A 21,226-nucleotide genomic window follows, 5' to 3' on the forward strand; every position below is an offset into this window, starting at 1 on the left:
CGAGTCATAGGCCGCAAACAGATAAAGACATTAAGATACGCTGCCCTGTAAGCAATTGGCAATTTGGCAGTCGCGCATACTGGGTTTGCGTCCCAACTAAATACAGGGTATGCTGCTGAATGCGCGCTGAGCAGTTAACAAACGACTGTTGCGCTATCAGGCGGCGGCTATTTATAGGGAAAATAAAATAAACTATTTGCAAGCCCCGATATTAGAAAGAAAGAGCGTGCAAAAATAATAAGAGACTAGCAGTAGTAGTAACATAGGCAATAATAATTACTATTTTCGCGGCAATGAAAAAAAAAATTACATTGCACTTGGCGCTGGCGCTTCGCTGTCTTCAGTTGGTCTTTGAAGCTTTGCGTGTTTTGGCGGAGCGCAGCGCTCACTGACATTGCATTTTTAGTAAGGCTGTGTGTGTGCGAGTGTGTTTAGCGCGCAAAATTGCATTTTGTTGTCATTTGGTTTAGTTGCCAGCCGAAGGACCTACATATCCGTTTCAATAAAAATACTTGTAAAAATGTAATCGTTTTGCGAAAAACTTTCTATTTCTAGAACAACAACAACAACAATGTCAGCCTTACACTGAGCAGCATAATTAACGCCCACGCTGCGAAACGAAGCGCTTCCTACTTAGATTGTTATACACAACAAACCCCAAAAAACTAGCCGAGCTATGTTTCAACATGCAGCAAACATTGTCATATTCATCAACGCCATCCCCCACTCGACCGCTAGCGACAATAAGCCAAAGCATACAGACGCCAGATCCAGCCACGCCCGCTATAATCTCTGTAGACTTTAGCTACGCCAACAACCCCGCAATGTCGCCCTCAGCTCAAGGCAGCAGCAGCGCGCGCTTGAACTCGCAGCAGAGCACGCACGCTTATAGCAGTCTCTTTGGTGATCCAGTGCCGCCGCCGCAGCCAGAGGATTACTTTGGCACAGCGGCATTCGAAAGCATACGCGCTGGCTCCTTTGAGCTGCAAAGCTCGGAGGAGGACACACTAGTAGCAGCTGTAGCACTGGATACGTTAATAGCGCCACCAGCAGCACGCCGCCTCTTTTCCAATGTGCCCTACGCTAGTCTGAGCAGCATGCCACGCCTACAACCGCCCGATATACAAATACTGCCCAACTCCAGCGGCGGCTCAAGCTCCGAGCAGCTGAATTCACCGAATTTTCAGCTGCTAACACCGCAGCATATAGTCAACAATCCTGAAGTGTATGAATGCGACTTTGAGCAGCAGACCACAGACAATTATGCGGAAATCTTTGAGCCTACACCAGAACCCACGATGTGCAACAGGTTAGCTGTTGTGTTTAACTTGCTTGCTTATTAATTGTCCCAACTATTGCTTGCAGACCCTTATCCGCTTCCTACAGCAGCACTACTCTGGACTGGTATCGCCCCACTTCGCAACACTTTGCAGAATTTAGTCGCATACCCAAGCTGCGTCCCAGTTCGAAGAGCATTATGTGCATGAAAAACGATGAAATGCAATTTTCACCCTTGGCTACCATGCTGCAGGATTCGAATGGCAGCAGCAGCGGCGATGAGAAGCAATTGACTGGCAACGCATTACCAACACCCACCTCCACTATGGATAGAAATTTGATACTCTCACCGCAGCAGTTTATGCAACAGCAAAGCAACGAATTGCAGGCATATAGAAGAGATAGATCCGCTAGTCTTATAAGCGATATAACTACAAAGACAGAGTTGACGCAACTGCAGTCGCAAACACCTTCGATGAGCGGGCAAATGTCACCAGTGGTTTTTAAGGATTCTATATCCACCGGTGGAGATTATCGGTAAGTTTGAGCTATACTTAGTAGTACGACAAAATAAATAATTCTTGCTTACAGTGTGGGTGAAACGCGTCTACATAAAAAATCTTCCTTTACCATATTATCGGTGCGTTCGCCCAAACCTTCACCGCAAGCTACGCCGCGACGCAGTCGTCCAGTCGCAGCTAGACACTCCATACAGTCCACAACTACCTCTTCACTTGGCGCAGCAGCAGCAGCGCCTGTGCGTCCAGCACGTCGAAAATCTTTAGCACGCTTGCCACAGCTGCTGCCGCTGCCACAAATTCCAAACGATGATTCTCCGCGTCCCTCGGTGCAGTTCAACATGAGCGCTGGTGGCTACAGTCCCAGCAAGCTAGCCATGCCCACCAAAGGCATATTGCAGCAGCGTGACTCGTTAACCTCCTCTGTGGACACGTATACGCCGCGTGCGCATCGTCGTAGCTCCATCGGCAATTCACCCTTTGGTCAGCGCATCAAAAGCTTGGAAACGCTGCCGCTTATTACAGATGCCCATCGCAGCTCCATTCCACGCTTTCATCGCTCCAATATGGAGCTGCACAAGGAGCTGAGTGTTATACCACCGGGAACAGTGCCGCGTTCTTTAAAGCCAAATCCAAATCCCACACGCGCACAGCGTGGACTGCTGGGCGTTGTGAACAAACAGCAGGAGTCGCCGCCGCAGCTGCCAGCAGCACGTTCGAATTGGCTAAGTCTGGATGACTTGGCAGTGAGCAAGCCCACATTGGAACCTATACGTCTGCAGGCGCGTCGGCGCTCCAGCTCTACTTCGCCCGAACGACGCAGCTCCACACAAACCGCATCGGATCGACGCAGCTCCAATTTGAGCAGCATTACCACCTCCGATTTTAGTTTTCGCCGTCCCACGCTCTCCACGCTGCCAGCCACAACAACTAGACGCAAATCTGTGTACGCGCCGCCTCAGCAAAGTCCTCGACGTCAGTCTATTGTCAGCAAGGAGCACAATAGGCGCGCCAAGATTGCCAAACCCAGCAGCTTGTCGCCCATCATAGGCACACCCAACAAGGATGCCAGCCAGCCGCAGAGTCCGCTGCATGGCGCAGCCTATGAAGCTGCGCATAATGATAGCGCCTCCGAGTTCTCGCTGCGTCGCGATTCCATTTCGCGCATACCCGTGCGCAGTCGTCAGGGCTCACGCGGCAGCAGTCGCTCTAATTCACCACTCAAGGAGTTTATGCAGACGCCATCGGGACGCAATTCACGTGGCAGCAATTCACCACTAAAGGAATTTTTGCAAACTCCATCAGGACGTAATTCACGCACCAGCATTAGTCACTCGAATGCGCAGCTAAAGGAGTTTTTGCAAATGCAATCAGGACGCAATTCACGTGGGAGCATTAGTCAATCAAATTCTCCCATAAAGGACTTTATGCAAACTGCATCAGGACGAAATTCACGTGGTAGTCACTCCAATTCGCCGTTGAAGGACTTTATGCAAACGCCTTCAGGTCGAAATTCACGCGCCAGCAACAGTCGCTCGCCGTCAGGACAGATCAATATGCTGGATGCACGCCTAACACCCACGCGCTTTTATGGCTCCCGTCCCACGTCCAGAGATCCACCTTCCAGACCAAGCTCGCGTCTAACACAAGCGCGTGATTCCGTTGCTAATTCACGCGCAAATTCACGGCTGAGTGTGCGTTCTTCCTTAAGATCCACCAGTATTTCACCTGCCGCCATGTCGCGTAGTAGTCGTGGCAACTCCACCACCACGCCCAATCGCAGAAAATCAGTGTCTGTTAGTCCACAGCCCATGCTTGGACGTCGCATGTCAATAAGTCCTGTCAAGTTAGGCAAAAAGTCACCCAAGACAGCTCCAGCAGTTAAATCCAATTCCTCCGCCGATGCCAGCAAACGTCGCAATTCCCGCTCACGCATCCCTACAAGCACCAATGGCAGCATGCGTAAGCTCAGCACTCCCTCCAAGAAAGCGGCGCTGACCACGCCCGCAAAAACAGCCGAAAAACCAAAAACTCCGCGTGCAGTCAAAGGCAAAATACCAACGACAGCGAAACCCAAAGAAAAATCCCTAAAGACAGAAAGTGCCAAAAAGAAAACAACAACAGTAAGCAGCAAAGCAGAGACAAGTGTAAAACGCACAGGCAGTAAAGTGCTAACAAAGCCAACGCCCAAGAAACCCGCAGCAAAACAAAAGAGTCCGCAAATGGCCAAGAAAACGCCGGCCAAGACGCAAGCAACTGATAATGGCAAAAGTAAAGCACAGACAAAAACCAATGGCAACAGTGGCCTACCCAGACCCTTGACACGAACCGCCTCAAATCAGAGCAACAAAAAAGTTGCAGACAGCGCGGCGAATACAGCAAAAGCGAATGCGGCGAATACAGCAAGTGCAGCGACAAATGCAACAAGTGCAACACCCAAGGCCAAACATAAAGCAACACCTGAGCATGAAAATAAAGTAAAAACTCCTGCAGCTGACACAGCAACGGATATTAATCCTTTGGCTGTACAGGTAGGCAATGCAGTGCTGCAAGCAGCGGAAGCATTACCAGCGGTAAGAAATGAAGTAGGTAGCAACACTAGCATTAAACGACAAGGCTCCAATATGGGCACGCTGGTGCGCATGAGCTCGCGCCTCAGCTTAATGAGCAACAAGAAACGCGTGGATTCGGCGCAGCAGCGCAAAGTGGCCACTGTGCATGAAACTACAACAGAAGGTAAGTGTATTGGCTAAATGGTAAGCGAATTAAACAAAACTCTACACTCTACACAGCGTCAAAGCCCAAAGACTTGAGTGATGGCACGGAAGCACAAAAGACGTTGCATGAAGTAGCTGAGCCCAAAACGCACGAAGCTGAAGCTAAAGCTGAGCACGGCGCCTCACCCACACCCAGCGGCGTAACTAAGCCTGACTCAAGTTCACGTCTGGACACTGCAGATGGCGGCAATGCTTTGAACAACGCTGCAGAGGCACAAAAGTCGCCGCTACCACCCACGCAACCTATAGAAGCGTCTATATCGGTAGTGAATGCTGCTAATGGCAGCAGCACGCCCACAACTAAAGTGAATGCACATTCAATAACAGCAATGCCTGAAATTGACAATGAGCGCCCCAACACGCAAGAGGATTCAACAGCGGAATTGGAGCAAGTGACTTCAACGCCTGGTAGAGATGATTTTCAAGTGGATGATAAGAGACTATCGCCAGACGGACAAGGCTCCACTGCAGGCAGTGGCGGAGTGACCAAGTAAGTAAACCCAAACAGTCTGCAATGGAAAACTCAAGTTCAATGCTTGCAAACTCTACTAAGTTTTTGCAACGTGGCTAAAGTCTCCAAATTATATATGCCAGACCCCTTGGCCACTAAAATTTACATACCCGGAAATCCCTCCAACCCGTAGCAACAACAGCAACAATAACTATACTACTGCACCGCCTTTTGATACGTAAAAACTTTGGACCACAACTTTATACCACAATCTCGTATGCCCACATACCCATATACACGTATAGCTAGTGGTGCACATATACCAGCACAAGTAGCACTCATAAACGCGTCAATAAATTTTACCAAGCAAGGGACTGAGTGCGCTACGAAACGCCTTTAAGGATATCCGCTCACTGGCTTGTCGTCCTCAACGTTGTCGTGAGCGAAAGCGTCCTTCAATATATATACTAACATATATATATATATGTAGTGGGGCTAACTAGAAGAAATTGGGTGACCGACCAGTAAGCCCAAGCAGTTGTGGCTTACACACACGCACACACTTAGTACTTAGAGTGGAAAACAGTTTGCACGGCATGTCCAAAGTTTCTTGCCGCAATAACAAATCAGTTTACGCCGGACAATCGCGCCAAGCGCAGCTCAAAAAATATTTACTGCTATATATAAAAGTGTTTAGTAATTTATTTAATTTAAATATGTTAGCTAAAAAGAAAAAGAATTCCGTTATATTCAATATAGATCTGCCACAAAACTCATTCGAAGCTGATAAATATTTCTTTAGGTAAATCAAAGCGAAGGACTTTCAAGCATAATTAATTAACTATATAACATAACATCAAGCTGAATTTATGGCTCTTCCTATTGACCTTCGAGCAAATGTATTTGGTCGTTGGCCTAAAGCCATGTGAACCTTAACTTTGTGAGTTTATTTGGCACGTGGTCAAAGTTGAAAACAATTGTGTAAGTGAGGCAGTGTGTGTGTGTGTATTTTATTTAGCATATTTATGATATTACTCAACGCAATAGGAACTGACCTTGAACTTTGCTATACGCATAGCAATATACTATGTAAGACATCTGAGCTACTGAATGGGAATTTCATGAATTAAAACTCAAGCTAGGCTAGCTGCACTTCATCTTTATCGCAGTCTCGAGCTGCATATAAAACTCATTAAAAATGCTAATGTTTATAATGGCACCAATGCAGGACCGTTGCCTGAGGACACGAAATCGATTTGCATAATAAAAGTACTTTCATACATGTATGCAAATTACATCCATGCAATCAGAGCCTAAGTATGCACACAACAAGGACCTGAGGTTATGGTTATTACCCAGCTGGTGATTATTGTAGCAAGACCAAGACAGCAATTAGTTAGATAAAGGTAAAGTTTCTTAAGGATAACCATAAAAAGTGATGGTCAGTGCAGCAGAGTGAAAAGTGAAGAGCCAAGTTGGAATAACGTATTGAATATATAGTTTGCTTAGTATATAGTAGCTACTTACCGCAATGTATATACATCAGCGCTTTCCTTCATTTGCAGAACCAGCAGCCAAGAGTTTCTCAAAGATGATGTGACCAAAAAAGGATTTTGCAGTTGCTGCTCTACGCTGTGCATGCGATTTCGTCGCTCTCATTGCTTTCGTTGCTGTGGCCTAAGAAAAGAGCGTCATGGCACCGCCCTAGAGGAGCAGCCCGTGCTCTCCAGTGCACGTAGCAGCGCCAGCACAGCAGCGCATGTAGAGATAGTAGATGAGCGTCAAGCCCAAAAGAAAAAGTCCAGATGTTGGCCCGCATCCAATTGCTGTAGTTGTTTACGTAAAAAGTCCACTGTAGCGGATACAGTTCCTTCGGAGAGTAAAATGAGTGCGGCAAGCATGACGCCGCTGCAGGCGAATCGCAGCAAGCCGCAAGGCAAATGCGGCATGTGTCTGAGCAAGATATTCTGCTGTCGTTCGGTGAATAGAGTGGATCCCATTACAGGCAATGAAACGGAGTTAAGCAAGTGTTGCTTTTGCATACCATGCAGGCGTAAGAAGGCCGCCGCCAGTGAGCCGCGAGTAGCTTGGCGCGATGCAGATGCGGAACTGGGTATAAGTGCTACAGATGCGGCTATAGTTGAGGGTTCTTCGCTGGCACCTTCCACAGCAGTCGCAGCGGCAGAGGCTGCACCCAAAGTGTGAGTGTTTAGATTGCCTATAAAGAGAACTTTTAGTAAAATAACTTTTATTTTTGTAGTGGTTGCTGCAAACGTTTCTGGCTTATGATGCTCTGTTGCCGTAAGCAGCCGCGACGTGCCTCCAATGCACGTCGTCAAAGCATAGCGCCACCGCCAGCAAGTGAGGTAAGTACTGCTAAATGCTTAAAAATCTTAGAGTTTCAAACATTTACTTATACATACCTTTAGGAAACACGTCGCAAGCTGCATAATGATCTGGTTGAGTATAATTCCAAAATGAAAGGCGCTATTCCGGTGCTGCCGCTTTATCTAGCTTGGTTTTGTGCCTTTTGCAATGTCGTCTTTCCAGGCTTGGGTAAGTATCCTCGTCTCTATACACCATCTAGTTCTACAGCTTCTTTCTTAGGTACATTGCTGTCTGGCCTATTCTGCTTGTGCGTGGGCATTCCAAGATTCTCACAGTTTGACAGCGCACGTGCACGCATTGGTTCCTTCATCATCAACATCATTGTAGCCGTGGCACAATTCTTTTGCGTGCTCTTCTGCTTTGTAGGCTGGGGATGGTCAATCTGGTGGGGCACAATTATGCTGAAATGTGCAAGTAAGTTGTCTGGCTTAGTAATCACATAACTTTTTTAATTTAAACACTTTTCGTTTGTCAGAGAAACTTAGCAAAATTAAAAAGGTGGAACGTCTTGAGTTGGAAGAGGAGCAACGTCAAGCTGAATTGGCGGCCGCTGCTGTCCCGCGCGCCGAAACTGAAGCGGCAAAGACTTAATGGCGCAAATATAAACTTAAGTGTTTAGCTTCCATAATATATCTACACTTCCAATTAAACTTCCCAAACAAAGTTATTTGGAACATAACAGTCGTGCAACTTCCATGGCATAAGGAGCTTATCAACATGTTTTCCTTTCTATTTGTATATATACATAATGTATCTTATTTATAAGTATTTATAAAAACTTTTGCTATTAGGTTGAATAGTTCATTGAAAAAGAGTCCAAGCCGAAAAACTAGTAATTAAATATATAAGTAAAGGGAATTTGTTTACCAATAAATAAATTAATACAATTATAACTGTTTTCTTATTTTAACTGAGCAAATACGGCTTTAAACTTAAATTATGACACTCACAGGAAAACGAAGAGAATGTATCGGTTATTACGATAAGCGATAATATCATTTCGATATATTAACAGCAGCCAGTGCTGGGAAGATTCAATAGCCCAACAGCAAAATGACCTATTGATAAAAGTACTCCAATTATAAACTAAATATTATTATAATTATTAACTACAAGCAACTGTCCTTGTTTAAATAGGCTTGTTTTAACGGCTTGTAAAAATATTTACATTAATTGACAGTTTTTACAACAACCCTGCATATGTCACATCTCTAGTAGTCCTACAACAAAAAGCAGCCACGCGCGTATATTTTTGCATTTTTTGCATTAAATACGATTATTTTTGTAACAAAATCATTGTTTATTGAAAATGGCCCATCTGGTGAAAATGGAAAATGGTCAAAGCCAAACTATACAGGAAATGTTGGGCTGTATTGAGCGGTAAGTGCGCCGGACCCTACAACAAATACACATAAACATAACCTCTATTTTGTATTTGGGGTGCAGCTACAATCCGGACCATTTGAAGACATTGGAATCGTACGTGCAGGACCAGGCTAAGAACAACAGCTATGACTTGGAGGCCAATCTGGCTGTGCTGAAGCTATATCAGTTCAATCCTCACATGCTGAACTTTGACATTACCTACACAATCCTGTTGAAGTGTCTGACAAACTTGCCGCATACGGACTTCGTGATGGCCAAGTGCTTGTTGCTGCCACAACAGATGAAGGATGAGAATATACAGACCATTATTGATCTGGCTGATATACTGGAGCGTGCCGACTTTACACTGTTCTGGCAACGCGCTGAAGTGAACCGCACTATGTTCCGCCACATCACTGGATTCCACGATTCCATCCGCAAGTTTGTGTCGCATGTGGTGGGCACAACTTTCCAGACAATCAAGAAGGATCTGTTGAAGGAGCTGCTGGGCGGCATTGAGGACTCCACGTTGGAGAGCTGGATCAAGCGCAACGGCTGGAAGCATCAGGGTCAGGATCTGGTGGTTGTAGCCACTCAGGATGACAAAATTAAAACTAAGAATATTACGGAGAAGATTGAATTCGAGAATGTGGGTGCACTGATGGCGCAATGTATCTAAGCTCTAGAGAGAACAAAAAAAATATATAAAACTAACTAAATACATTTTATTTAAATTTAAACATTAGTCAACTTTAGGCTTACATCTAGACACACTTAACTTAGGACTGCTTCTTAAACTTTTTCAATATGGGAAAGATCTTGTCAAAGGCATCATAAATCTCCTGCCGAACCTTGGCGCCTGTTAAGACAACTTTGCCGGAGACAAAGATCAGTAGCACAATACGTGGTCGCACCATTCGATAGATGAGGCCAGGGAAAAGCTCTGGCTCATAGCTGCTGAAATTACAATGCGTCAACACAAGACCTTCCAAGCGAATTGGAAATTTGACATCGCAAGAGCCAACCATATTCTGTATTTTAAAATCCAGAAATTTTGCCTGCAAATAAAATAGAGATTAATTACACTTGGTCCCAGTATAGTGTAGAGCATTTCTTACGGGAAAGCCCAGCTTTTGTATAATGCGTGCATATTTACGCGCCGCCAGCCTTGAGTCATCCTCGCTCTTAGCGCCGGTGCAGACCATTTTTCCAGAGCTAAATATAAGCGCCGTAGTGCGAGGTTCGCGAATTCTCATAATAACAGCAGCAAAACGCTTGGGATTGTATTCAGCATTACGCGCATGTAGCGCTATCTTCTTCAAATCCAACTTACAGCATAGATTCACAGTAGACACAATGTTCTGCAACTGTGGCACAATACCCGGATCAGCAGAGCCGGGCGTGGCAGGCGTCATGGGCGTTGACGGACCCATTGTCTGGTGTATATTGCTGAGAGACGCATCTGCGCCGCGTTCGCTCATAGGCATCATGTGTGACATCATACTTTGCGGTGTTTGTGGCTGCATTAGTGACTGCGGCGTGCTACCGCCAGGATTCTGTTGTTGATACGACGAAGGCTGATAGCTTTGCATTTGCTTGTGCGCTAGCGGCAGTGAAGGTTCATGTCCAAACAATCCACTGCCGCTGCTGCCATCCACTGCGCTGGAGCCACTATTGCCATCGGATTGAGAATGCCCCGACGTAGCAGCTGAGCTGTTATCTTGTGGTATTGGCACTGGCGGGTGGTAGACCTGATGGGGTAGTGCTTCTATTTGTTGATCCGCGTCCAGACTGTGATGTATGGGCGTGGGTGCACCAATGCTGGGCAGCGAAAAGCTTGGGCTTAGCATATCATCCATTTGTGTAGTGTGTTTATGTTTACTCCTTGGGATTAAACTGCGTTTTTTAATTAAATGTCTCTGGTGAAAATAAAAGCCGCGTCGTTTTCTTTTAGAAATTAGAGATGTGTCGGTTTACTGCGGACTAGTTCAATTGAACGATTTATTCTCCATATGGTGAACTGAACTGGCTCTCAAAAGGTCATTTGAATGATTAACAAAAATTAAATTAAAAACATACTTTAAAATGTATTTGGCTATGCGTTAGTATGTGTTAGTGCGTATTCGTGTTAATAAAGCCAATACGCGCTCTACTCTACTGCAGATATCGCTTGGCTCTACAGAAATTCAAAAGAAGAAATTCGTATGAAGAGCGCGCAGCCAGTAAAAAAAGTATATCTGTCTCTGTCACACTAGGCCACCAAACACTTCTTGTATTCAAGAAGTATACAAAGAAAACGAAAACAAATAATTCCTTATCATTAATTAAGTTAGTCATCGTAAATCACCTTAAAGTGCAACGATGTAAAAAAACGTGTGGGATACAAGTCCCCTCACTCATCAATACTATTCAGCACTCTCTAAGCTGGCCTCGAAATGAGCAACGGGCACAAAACTAACCAAGGCCAAGGTGCTTCTGCTTCTGGCGCAGCTGCAACAGCAGATGGCAATGCGAGCTCCAATATACGACAACGACCCAGTACAAGCGCAATCGGCAGTGTGGAACAGCGTAAGCATAAATTTTTCATTTGTTTATGCATGACTATTTATAAACTCTCTTGGGCAGCAGCAGCGAGCACAAAGGAGAAACGCAGCTGGTTCCATTCGTTAACCAGGCGCAAAAAGTCTGACTCAGCGCTGGCCTGCTGCAGTTCCATAACCCCACACACAGCACAGCTACAAAACAACAACAATGAACCCATGGCAGGCACCATGGCAGCCAGCACCAGTTCAGCTGGAGACAACACGCTAGGCGGTAACGGCAGCAACTTGGGCAAGCGCAAGGACAAAAAGAACGTGTTCACACGCATACGCAAGAAGATGGGCCTGGGATTGAGTGCGCTACGCAATTGGCACTCTATGGGCGATGATTGTGACAGCGATGGTGGCACAACAGATGCCATGTATGAGTTTCTTACGGCGCCCATACGCTCGGAGCCTAGTCTAACATTTACGCACAATTACAAGCGTTTCATACGCAAGAAGTGGCTGGAACAGCAGGATACACCAAATGAGGTCATGTATAAGGCCTGCTCAGAAATGCTGGAGTATGTATAAACCTGTTCTCATGATGAATCATTGTGTGTGCTAAATAATTGTTGTATTGTTCACAGACAAGTTTGGTACTGGGGCGAGATCTCCAGGCGCGACTCGCAACGTCAGCTAAGCGATAAGCCCACAGGTTCGTTTTTGGTGCGAGACTCAGAGACGAGCGGCTCACAGTTTACGCTCAGCTTTCGCATATTGAATGTGACGCTGCACTATCGTCTGGAGTATCGCGATGAGTTTTGGCATTTTGAGGAGCTCAAATACGAGTCCATTGTGGAGATGATTGAGGATATCTTGCGTCGCTGCACCAATGATAATTTTGTCTGCTTTGTTAAGGTGCCCAACGAGATGCAGCCGCCGTTCCCAGTGATTCTCAAGTATCCATTAAGTCGTTACTTGAATATGCCCAAACTGCAGGATCTTTGCCGACGTGTGCTACAAAGCCAAATGCCCGTCACAAAGCTCATGCAGCTGCCAGTGCCAGCACAAATGCTTGAATATCTGTGCGTCAAGCGTGAGCTGGTGTTCCAGAGCTAAGCGCGCGTTCCATACACTGGTATAAGCTTTAAACTAAAGGAAGCGAGGAAGCAAACCAAAGAGGTTAAGGCAGCTGAAGCGCATTAAAGGCACTGCCAAAATAGAGCAGGGACCGCAAACTCTACACAAAAACTCTTGTCGCTTGCATTTTCGTAAACTTTTAAACTATTATATTATATTATTGTAATTTTCCCAATGCTGGTCCCTGACTAAAGTGAATTGTCTTTTAAAAGCGCCAAGTCTTTCAGAAGCAATTAAACACGCACACAAACGAAACTAGATACTATATATCGTATATACTATTATATATATATACGACATACATACCATGCATACATATATAAGCTATATGAATATATGTGTGTTTTTACTCTATTACTGTATTAACTTTAAGTACTACGTGTTATCGGCATTATGTCTATTTGAACTTTGGTCAAAAACGTCTGTGCGCCTATTTGATATTGTAATTAGTTTATACAAGCACTAATTAATATATTTGTACTAATCTGTGTATTACAAACAGGGACCGTAACGGTTATAATTTAAATGAAAAACAAATTCTTGATTCTTAACAAATTAAAAAGTTAAAAATTAACTTTAATTGGAAATTTTTGAAATTTAAAAAGTTTACTTTCAGTTGAAATTAAGTCGTTTTATAAAAATTAAATGCTTATCCTGTTTTCAGGATACAGCATCCTAAATTAGTACGTCTAAGATTCCTGGATACTTTTTCAATTTACTTTTTTTTAACTCTTACTTGCGATCCCTGATTACTAACAAAGTAAACTATTAGCATTACTTAAGTTGAAATTTGCATTTGATTCCTAAACTAAAAGTCTAAGAAGCAGCTTTATGTTATAGAAAATACAGTTAAATTTGTAATTGTTACAACTTATTTAATAGCATGATAATTTTATGTTTGCAGCATATATTTTATCAAAGTGAAATAAAAATACAAGTCAATCCGAATCCGATGACTCCTCATTACCACTGATTTCTATTTCAGGCTGCTCATCTGTTTGTTCTTCGCGGTCATAGATGCGATATGCCTTGAACTCGCCCACTTTCTTTCCATTTACATAGTTGAAACTATAGAAGCATTTGCGGCATAGATAGGAGGGATCATGCAGCTGTCGACGCGATTGCTCTACTATAAAATGATATGACCGCAGCCCACACATGTAGCAAGTGCGTCGATTGAATGTGTTAAAGGCGCGCATAAATGGATACAGCGCCCGATCTATTAGCTTGCTATGTGGCGTTAGCACCTCCAGTTGCGAGAAGACAAACAAATGCTCACAGTTGCCATGATGCAGATAATGCAGCGGTGTACCTAGACTAACAGTTAGATCTATAAAGCGTGTGCTCTCCATTGCAGCACGCTTAAATTCTTCTTGCTCCATTCCTTGTGCCGTACGCGCCCAGTTAATCACCGTTTCAGAATAGTCGCAGTTCTTTGGATTGCGCTGATCATTGTAGAAAGTATTGTTTATGAAAAAGTAGCCAGGATTGCTGTCAATCACAGGAAGCGGCTCTTCTGGATTCTCGCTGATGTCCACAAAACGTTTGCCATTGCAGATGCAGTTGACTTTGTCTCGCAATTCTGTTAGATAATTGCTGCCTAAGCATATAAACTCCTCCGCAAAGACAGGACGCTCCAGCTTGTAGTAACGATGCGCAGCGCGCGGTGGTCTATAAAAACGCACAGTTATTTCCAGCTCATAGTCCAGCAGCTTCACACTGGGTGGCGGTGTTGCTAATTTGTAGCTATATTGTGTGCGTGTGAAAGGATTACGTCGAGATTTGGCTTTGTGATTGGTTATAGCAGTATAAGTGTTTGGCACATGTTGTTCCATTTGCGGCTTTCTTAAATTAGTTCGTTGTACCTCAGGGCCGGGCTCATAGTGCTCGATTATGTTATCATCTGGCGCCGCCAACAGCTCCAATGAACAGCTGGCGGCTACTGTGGATGGTACTGGACATTCTGGCAGCAAGTAGAAAGGTGGTTGGCTGCCACCGCTTAGAGTAGCCTTATAATCAGCTAGGAATTGTTGTAGATTTAAGGCTGGCTGCGCAGGTTGTACTGCATGCTCCATAGCAGCGGCTTTATTGCTCTTCACCAAATTTATTGATGGCCTCTTTGTAGCTGATGCTTAACTTAAGTGATTGTTTATCGCCTGTTTGCTGGGGCTGCTGCTCGTCTTCCACTTTAACGCTTGATTTTTCCTGCGCCAGGTTTTCAATATATGAGCGCTCAAAGTTTATTACCTTATCACACTTATGGCTGAATTTAAATTTTTGCTGGCAAACTGATTCGTAAAGGGGATCACCGGCTAAGCTTTCCTTGTCTTTTTCGAAAAACAAATGTGTGCCTAATGCCATATCATAGGTCCCTGCAAAATAAACAATTGTCTTTTAAAATGCAACGCTTGTTGTTGTCGCCTTACCTTTAAAAATGTTACCATTGATCTCGGCCATAGGCGTATCGCTTTCAATGCCAATTATTTTAATTGCAGCATCTTCATGTTTTAGCTGATGCGGCGCTAGATGTTTTTTAAAGTCTGCGTACACCAAATATTCCGTTTCTTCGTACTCAGAGTCAGAATCGTTCATTATACAAGATATAAATAATTTAATTACAAATGGCCGGCACTCTGGATGACAGTGTGCTGCTACGCTGAACTATCGAAATCGTCGAAAATCGAAGCGAATTAGTTTTCGCTGCGTTTGCGTTGACAATTTTGTTTTCCGTGAAAAAAGTGGCGGCTAGCTGCAAATGCAAACAAAATATTGGTTTAACCGTTGTCAATTGTTAACAAAGTTGTGAGGAAACATAAATTGGTGATACCCTAGCAACTAAAATCATTTAAAAGCGCATTTAAAAGTAATTTTGCTGTCGTGTGGGCATATTTTTGTAAGCAGCGGCCATTTTGAGCGAATCTACCTACTGTTTGACGTAAGTGTGTGTAACATAAAAAAAAATGTGAGACTCATTTGGCAATAATTTCACTACACATGCTCACTCAAGCAAAGAAACAAGTGTGACACAGATTTTTCTATGTAAATCTTGTTAATTATATTGAGACGCACAATAAATCAACTATAGTTCTCTTCCAACGTGTCTGATTAATCAGCGTGAAATCTGTGTGCTCTTTTTTTTAACCACATGCTCTCATTTTTGCAGTGAGAGACGATAACGATTACACACGAGTGCCGCCGCCCGCCACAAGCTTTAAAGTTTAGCTTAGTAAACATAAACAAAAAAGAACCAAAGTCTCAAAACAAATAAAACAAGTTAACATGGCTGATGAAGATATTACTTTAAACGAAGACCAGCTCTTGGAGTCGTTGGAAGAGACTAACGGCGAGCAGGAGACTGATATTACAGCTGACACTGAGGTAAGTCTGAGCGCCAAAAAAAACCCGTTTGGATTGGCAAAAAGCTCCCACGCGAAAAAAAGCTTTGTGTTTGAGCTTGTGCAACAAAGCGGCAGCCATTTTCCAAGCGTCGCCTGCCAAAGCACAACGCATTTTTTTGGCAAATGCATACATTAGTCTTGAACTAAATTGAAATTATTTTATATAACTAATTTGGACAAAAGGAGGACGGCGGAATGCAGATCGATCCTGAACTGGAAGCCATCAAGGCGCGCGTGAAAGAGATGGAGGAGGAGGCTGAGAAAATCAAGCAAATGCAGTCTGAGGTAGACAAACAAATGGCTGGTGGTTCATCAACCGGTCTGGCCACAGTGCCACTTTCACTAGAAGAGAAACAGGAAATTGACACACGCTCCGTCTATGTGGGCAATGTGGATTATGGCGCATCTGCTGAAGAATTGGAGGCACATTTCCATGGCTGTGGCACCATTAATCGTGTTACCATTCTATGCAATAAGGCTGATGGTCATCCCAAGGGCTTTGCCTACATTGAGTTTGGCTCAAAGGAATTTGTTGAGACTGCATTGGCTATGAATGAAACTCTGTTCCGCGGCAGGCAAATAAAGGTAAATTTCTGATTATAACTATTCTTTTTAAAATGTACTAAATGGAGTGTTTGTTATGTAGGTCATGTCAAAGCGCACAAACCGTCCCGGACTCTCAACCACAAATCGTTTCTCTCGCGGCAGCTTCCGAGGCCGAGGCGCACGTGTCTCCCGCTCCTGTTGTCACTCAACCTTCCGTGGCACTCGACGGGCAATGTAAGAAGCTTGTTATGGTTTCATTTGCTTTGAGGATATGCGCTAATGCCGGTCTGTCTTTCGTTTCAGAAGAGGTGGATACCGCGGACGCGCCAATTATTATGCGCCGTATTGATTGTTTCGTAAAACTTAGTAAGGTAAGTACGAAAAAAAACACAGATTAGCTTTTCTCCGGGCATTTCAAAATTATATTTCAATTAAATTGATCTTAACACTTCTGAATGTTATCTTCAGCCCAAGGCTTAGTTAGAATTGCATGTAGAATTTTGATGTGATTGTCCGCTTTGATTGAAATAGTCACCAAAAAGTCTGATCTTGTATCTTTTTACAAGAATTTCTTTAATTCTTTTTAGAATCCACAGATTCTAAATATATATTCTCTTTATTTGGTAATTCAAAATTAATGTTATCGTTGTTCGATGTTTTAAAATAAGAAATTGATACAGTACATTTTTTACACCAAAAACAAATTTATTTCTTTTAAATTTCTATTGAGTTATTTTCATTTATAATTACTATACTAAATATGAAACACAAATTAGATGATGGTCATAAGCATCCAATGATAATGCTTAAGGCCATGACTGCCCAAATAAAATTCAAACGAATCGAGCACCATCAAAAGCGACAATATATCCCCCATCTGTTCCGTCTGTTATTACAAAAATTATTTTAAAGTCGGTAAGAGGGGAAGGTGCAATGCATTTTTTTGAATTAAAAAACAAAAACACATTTCGTTAATCTAATTAATATTTGATTTCAGATTTTTTTAATGTATAATTTCAAAAAACATTTTATTGCCAAAACTTCTTTGCAAAAAATAAATAAAAAAAAAGATGCAAAAGATTACGCCAGCTAAAAAATATATATGTATTATATATAGATATCACAAAAAAAGAAATAAAAAAATGCAAATCAACAGCAACAACGAAAAAAATATTTCTTAAAAAAAGATGAAACCTTAAAATGAAAAATAAAAAATATCTACAAGGAAAAAATAAACTTGACTTGGCTATAATGTTTTTTGAAGCACCCAACACCACAAAACACCTTTTTAACACACTTTTTAATTTTTTCAATATAAAAAGAGTACATTTTGTATATATATATATGTATTTATATGTATGTATATATGAAGAATCCTGCTGAAGAAAAAAAAAGAGAACAAAAGAAAATAAATGCAGCAGAATGAAAATAAAAAAAAAGAAGTACTAAAGATGGCAAAAAAAAATATTTAATGGAACAAAATAAAAAAGAGAGCAGACTTGGAATTACACAAAATAGACAAAAGCAAAAAAAAAATAAAATCAAATATAAAAAAAAGTTCGCAAGAAAAAATAATTAAGCTGAAGAGAAGAAATGAAGAGAAATATAAACGAATTAAACAACTTAACTCTGCCTTTGCTTTGTGGGCGGGACGAGGTAAAATCTAAGTGTAAACAGTTTGGATATCATCTGGAGTTTCTGCTAAGCGAGCATGCGGGCTGAGGATGCGGAGCGTCTGTATGTTAAGCATTATTATGTCAAGTCTTAATTCAATTAAATAAAAGTGAATACATATTTTGATTTTAAAGCTCGCTATTTTACGGTTTTTATTTCAAATTGAACAAAGTGCAGTAAGCCAAAAGTTAACATTACTGTGCATTTAAAAGGCCTTCAACGTGTTGGCCATACTACTTAGGAGGAATTGGCTTGCACTTAGGGCAGTGTTTGTTGAGAAGCAGCACTTAGTTCTTCTTGGCGATGGCAGCCTGCACCAAGGGCAGGTTCTTGCTGAGGAAGCACTTGAAGCCGCGGTAGGCCCAGGCGTTGGCAGGTGACTTCTGCTCGTTCTTGTCGGCGCACTTCTCGACATCGGCCTTCAGGATGGTCTTGTCCTCACGGCCCTGTCCCAGCTGGGCGACCAGATGGTCAACCTTGAAGCCCTTGGTGTCATCGAACAGATCAAACTTGTTGAAAATGCACTTGATGTAGTTGCGGGTGATCTCATCATCGGGATACTCAAAGGTCTTGTACTTGTTGATCAGCACCTCGGTCACCTTGTTGGCATCGCCGCACTCCTTGCGCACCTTCTGCAGATCCTCGGCAGTGCGCAGCTTGTACTCAGCAGCGGAGGCCTAAGCACACAATTAATTAATTCTTATATTATATATATTTTAGCACTACCAGACTTACCAGACCCAGCAAGGCGCACAGCAAAATAGCAACGGTGTTCTTCATATTTGCAAGGATTTGTGGTTTTTGGATTTGATTCAAAGTTGAACTTGTACGCGTTGGCTACTCAGAGATAACTGCTGCTCAACTGGTGTCGTGCTCTGGCTTTTATACCCTTTAAATGGAACTCAAGTGCCAATTGAGTGGCGCTCAATTGAGTCGCACTCGTATGTTGTGAGGCATCTGGAACGTTCGTTTCATTTGTTTGCCTTAAACTCGGCTCTAAAGTTCTATATAAAAAATATGTATATAGTTTAATGCTAAGCTCTTTTTTTTACAATTGCAATTTAGTTTATTGTTGCTGCACATTTGCCGTAAATTGTATGAAATTATTACAAATCAGTGCGACTTGACCTCTCAGGCCTAAGCAGTATTATTATCATTGCATAAACCTAAATCATAATCAGCTAAATCTGCTATTTTCTTGTTGATTTGATAAACAGAACAAAGCTCAGCTTGAGCTGAATTACTCAAGATCTATTGTGTTTGCTTCGTCTATGAGGCGGAGTCTCCTATGGAAAACTACCATTGTACTCAATAAACATATTACTCAATTTAATCTAATAAATCTTGTATTTGACATAATACTTGATGGAAAAGAGTAAAGAGTTACTGCACTAATATTGACAGGACAGCCCTAATGTCCTTTAATCCGTTTGTAGTGCTCATGTAGCTATTTAAAATTTAAAAGCGAAAGTACGGTAGGATTTTTAAAATATATTTTGTATACAATGAAGTTTATATGTATATCTGAGGTCCTTTGCGTTATTATATATTACTCTTATATTCTTTTTTAAGCATTTAGTCCTCTGTTATAATTTAACTTTCAAAAGAACATGCATTTCTGAATTCCTGGGCATTAAATCTATTGATCTGCGTTCAAGGATTTTCAAAATCTCGCAAAAAATCTTCTGAAAAAATGCAAGGGGGTAGGTTGCAAATATTGACCCAAAAACAATTACAAGATCGATTATAAAGTTCTTTGGCATATCAGTAGTGCTCATGGTGCTTTTTGAGTATATAGCATTCAAATAATTAAAGTCCTTACAGTAGCCGAGAAAATCAGAGTTTTGTGTATACAGGAAAATTGCTATAACTCCCGAGTCCTTTACTGGATCGGAACGAAATTAGGACCAAACGATGCTTATTCAAAAAAACTATCAACTGGCCAAATGACAATAAATTGCTACTTGTAGCTTGTGGAAAAAAGGGGATCTTATGTTTTTGATATTGTTTGCCAAAATTTTCTTTGAGAAAATAATTTATAATAAAAAAAAAACAGTAGCATATACAACTATTGCAATAACAAACACCAAGCTTAGAGCAACAACAAAACTAATTTCTATAGCAACGCGTTCATACAATGTCTGCCCATTTGTGATCACTTAAGCTACCAGACCACCCCCAACAATCTCTGGAATCATATGCTCTATATGCTAATGTATTCTATCAGTAGGCTGATCATCATGATGATGATGATGATGATGTTGTTGGCTGACCGGCTGGCTGGACGCTGTGATTTAAATGAGCATTAATTGAATTGGCAAAAATTACGTTGACAAACGAGAACCGCATGAGCTGCCCGCCGGTCGTCCCGCTACCCAAAACGAAAATCTCATACAGTTCATGGCGCGACCATAATTGCAGTTTTGTATGTATAATGTGCACAAATTTATGTAGACAACAACAATAACAACAACCCAGTTAAAGTGTAAACAATCAGATTAAAAAATTTTCCATAGTTTGAATCTGAGCAGCGAATGTCGCCTGACTTATGGCAGCTTAAGTAAATATACAATTCACATTTGTTTATAAATTTTTGTTTAAAGCGTTTAATTTTTGTAATGAAACATCATTGTATGTGTATAGGCTAAGCATATATATGATTTGATAAATATATATATATATATAGTATATATAGGAATAATAAACCAGCAATCAAATAATAATTAACTAAATTAAATAAGCATAGCATAATCACAAAAAAAATAATTGATATAATAAAAATTATATAGAAAATAACAGTAAATTCATAATCACAAAGTTGCATGCCACGCCCACTAGTTGCAGTTCATATGAACTTTTTTATGGAGGGTGTATACAATTTAAAATTATAGCTAGAAATTTTGTTAAATCAAGCTAATTAAATGTAACTAAATCACGTGCTTAAGCTTAAGCAACATATTTATATAAACAGAAGAGTCTTGCATACATAAGTTGGAATTAACTGTTTCTTAGAGAGCCAAGCTAATGGTTTTATATAACTAGGTGTAGTTCAATTAATACAGTAGTACGACAAGTAGAGCGTTTAGTTAGCATTGTTTTCTTCTTTTTGGCATTGTATCCAATTTATTTCTCCGGAATGGGGCGCAGCGGAGTAGTCTCTACCTTG

The 21,226-nt window shown here is 42.0% G+C and overlaps 8 protein-coding genes across 11 annotated transcripts; 4 read left to right on the top strand and 4 right to left on the bottom strand.

The window, feature by feature from the left end:
• Window positions 1-686: 686 nt before the first annotated feature.
• Window positions 687-8,116, top strand: LOC108594921 (protein stum). Its single transcript, XM_017980056.1, has 10 exons — window positions 687-1,309; window positions 1,366-1,815; window positions 1,870-2,975; window positions 3,240-4,532; window positions 4,589-5,063; window positions 6,590-7,225; window positions 7,285-7,390; window positions 7,454-7,580; window positions 7,632-7,826; window positions 7,888-8,116. The coding sequence occupies exons 1-10, from the start codon at window positions 687-689 to the stop codon at window positions 8,001-8,003; spliced, it is 5,127 nt and encodes a 1,708-aa protein (XP_017835545.1). The 3' UTR covers window positions 8,004-8,116.
• Window positions 8,117-8,617: 501 nt separating this feature from the next.
• Window positions 8,618-9,495, top strand: LOC108595690 (eukaryotic translation initiation factor 3 subunit K). The gene is made up of 2 exons (XM_017980971.1): window positions 8,618-8,792; window positions 8,859-9,495. Exons 1-2 carry the CDS (start codon window positions 8,722-8,724, stop codon window positions 9,454-9,456), a joined length of 669 nt encoding a protein of 222 aa, XP_017836460.1. The 5' UTR covers window positions 8,618-8,721; the 3' UTR covers window positions 9,457-9,495.
• Window positions 9,496-9,556: 61 nt separating this feature from the next.
• On the bottom strand, window positions 9,557-10,745 carry LOC108595564 (TATA-box-binding protein). Its single transcript, XM_017980825.1, has 2 exons — window positions 9,896-10,745; window positions 9,557-9,835 (listed from the first exon to the last, which is right to left on the bottom strand). Exons 1-2 carry the CDS (start codon window positions 10,634-10,636, stop codon window positions 9,557-9,559), a joined length of 1,020 nt encoding a protein of 339 aa, XP_017836314.1. The 5' UTR covers window positions 10,637-10,745.
• Window positions 10,746-10,849: 104 nt separating this feature from the next.
• On the top strand, window positions 10,850-12,972 carry LOC108595371. 2 transcript variants are annotated; one of them, XM_017980599.1, is made up of 3 exons: window positions 10,850-11,345; window positions 11,409-11,883; window positions 11,950-12,972. In XM_017980599.1, the coding sequence occupies exons 1-3, from the start codon at window positions 11,213-11,215 to the stop codon at window positions 12,419-12,421; spliced, it is 1,080 nt and encodes a 359-aa protein (XP_017836088.1). In that variant the 5' UTR covers window positions 10,850-11,212; the 3' UTR covers window positions 12,422-12,972. The 2 variants fall into 2 exon arrangements, with proteins under 2 accessions (XP_017836088.1, XP_017836087.1); XM_017980598.1 differs by having other exon boundaries at window positions 10,851-11,345; window positions 11,406-11,883; window positions 11,950-12,758.
• A 333-nt stretch (window positions 12,973-13,305) lies between these two features.
• On the bottom strand, window positions 13,306-14,541 carry LOC108597504 (snRNA-activating protein complex subunit 3). The gene has a single exon (XM_017984089.1). It carries the CDS (start codon window positions 14,515-14,517, stop codon window positions 13,381-13,383), a length of 1,137 nt encoding a protein of 378 aa, XP_017839578.1. The 5' UTR covers window positions 14,518-14,541; the 3' UTR covers window positions 13,306-13,380.
• LOC108597506 lies at window positions 14,514-15,036 on the bottom strand. The gene is made up of 2 exons (XM_017984094.1): window positions 14,869-15,036; window positions 14,514-14,814 (listed from the first exon to the last, which is right to left on the bottom strand). Exons 1-2 carry the CDS (start codon window positions 15,032-15,034, stop codon window positions 14,528-14,530), a joined length of 453 nt encoding a protein of 150 aa, XP_017839583.1. The 5' UTR covers window positions 15,035-15,036; the 3' UTR covers window positions 14,514-14,527.
• Window positions 15,037-15,149: 113 nt separating this feature from the next.
• LOC108597505 (polyadenylate-binding protein 2) lies at window positions 15,150-17,414 on the top strand. 3 transcript variants are annotated; one of them, XM_017984090.1, is made up of 6 exons: window positions 15,150-15,377; window positions 15,606-15,820; window positions 16,024-16,425; window positions 16,487-16,620; window positions 16,690-16,757; window positions 17,384-17,414. In XM_017984090.1, the coding sequence occupies exons 2-5, from the start codon at window positions 15,722-15,724 to the stop codon at window positions 16,733-16,735; spliced, it is 681 nt and encodes a 226-aa protein (XP_017839579.1). In that variant the 5' UTR covers window positions 15,150-15,377; window positions 15,606-15,721; the 3' UTR covers window positions 16,736-16,757; window positions 17,384-17,414. The 3 variants fall into 3 exon arrangements, with proteins under 3 accessions (XP_017839579.1, XP_017839581.1, XP_017839582.1); XM_017984092.1 differs by having other exon boundaries at window positions 15,154-15,377; window positions 16,693-16,757; XM_017984093.1 differs by lacking the exon at window positions 17,384-17,414 and having other exon boundaries at window positions 15,154-15,377; window positions 16,693-16,911.
• A 766-nt stretch (window positions 17,415-18,180) lies between these two features.
• On the bottom strand, window positions 18,181-18,920 carry LOC108595412 (general odorant-binding protein 99a). Its single transcript, XM_017980640.1, has 2 exons — window positions 18,796-18,920; window positions 18,181-18,737 (listed from the first exon to the last, which is right to left on the bottom strand). The coding sequence occupies exons 1-2, from the start codon at window positions 18,838-18,840 to the stop codon at window positions 18,348-18,350; spliced, it is 435 nt and encodes a 144-aa protein (XP_017836129.1). The 5' UTR covers window positions 18,841-18,920; the 3' UTR covers window positions 18,181-18,347.
• Window positions 18,921-21,226: the final 2,306 nt, after the last annotated feature.

This window comes from Drosophila busckii, chromosome 2R (genome assembly GCF_011750605.1).
Source record: "Drosophila busckii strain San Diego stock center, stock number 13000-0081.31 chromosome 2R, ASM1175060v1, whole genome shotgun sequence".
In the NCBI taxonomy this organism is placed as follows: domain Eukaryota; kingdom Metazoa; phylum Arthropoda; class Insecta; order Diptera; family Drosophilidae; genus Drosophila; species Drosophila busckii.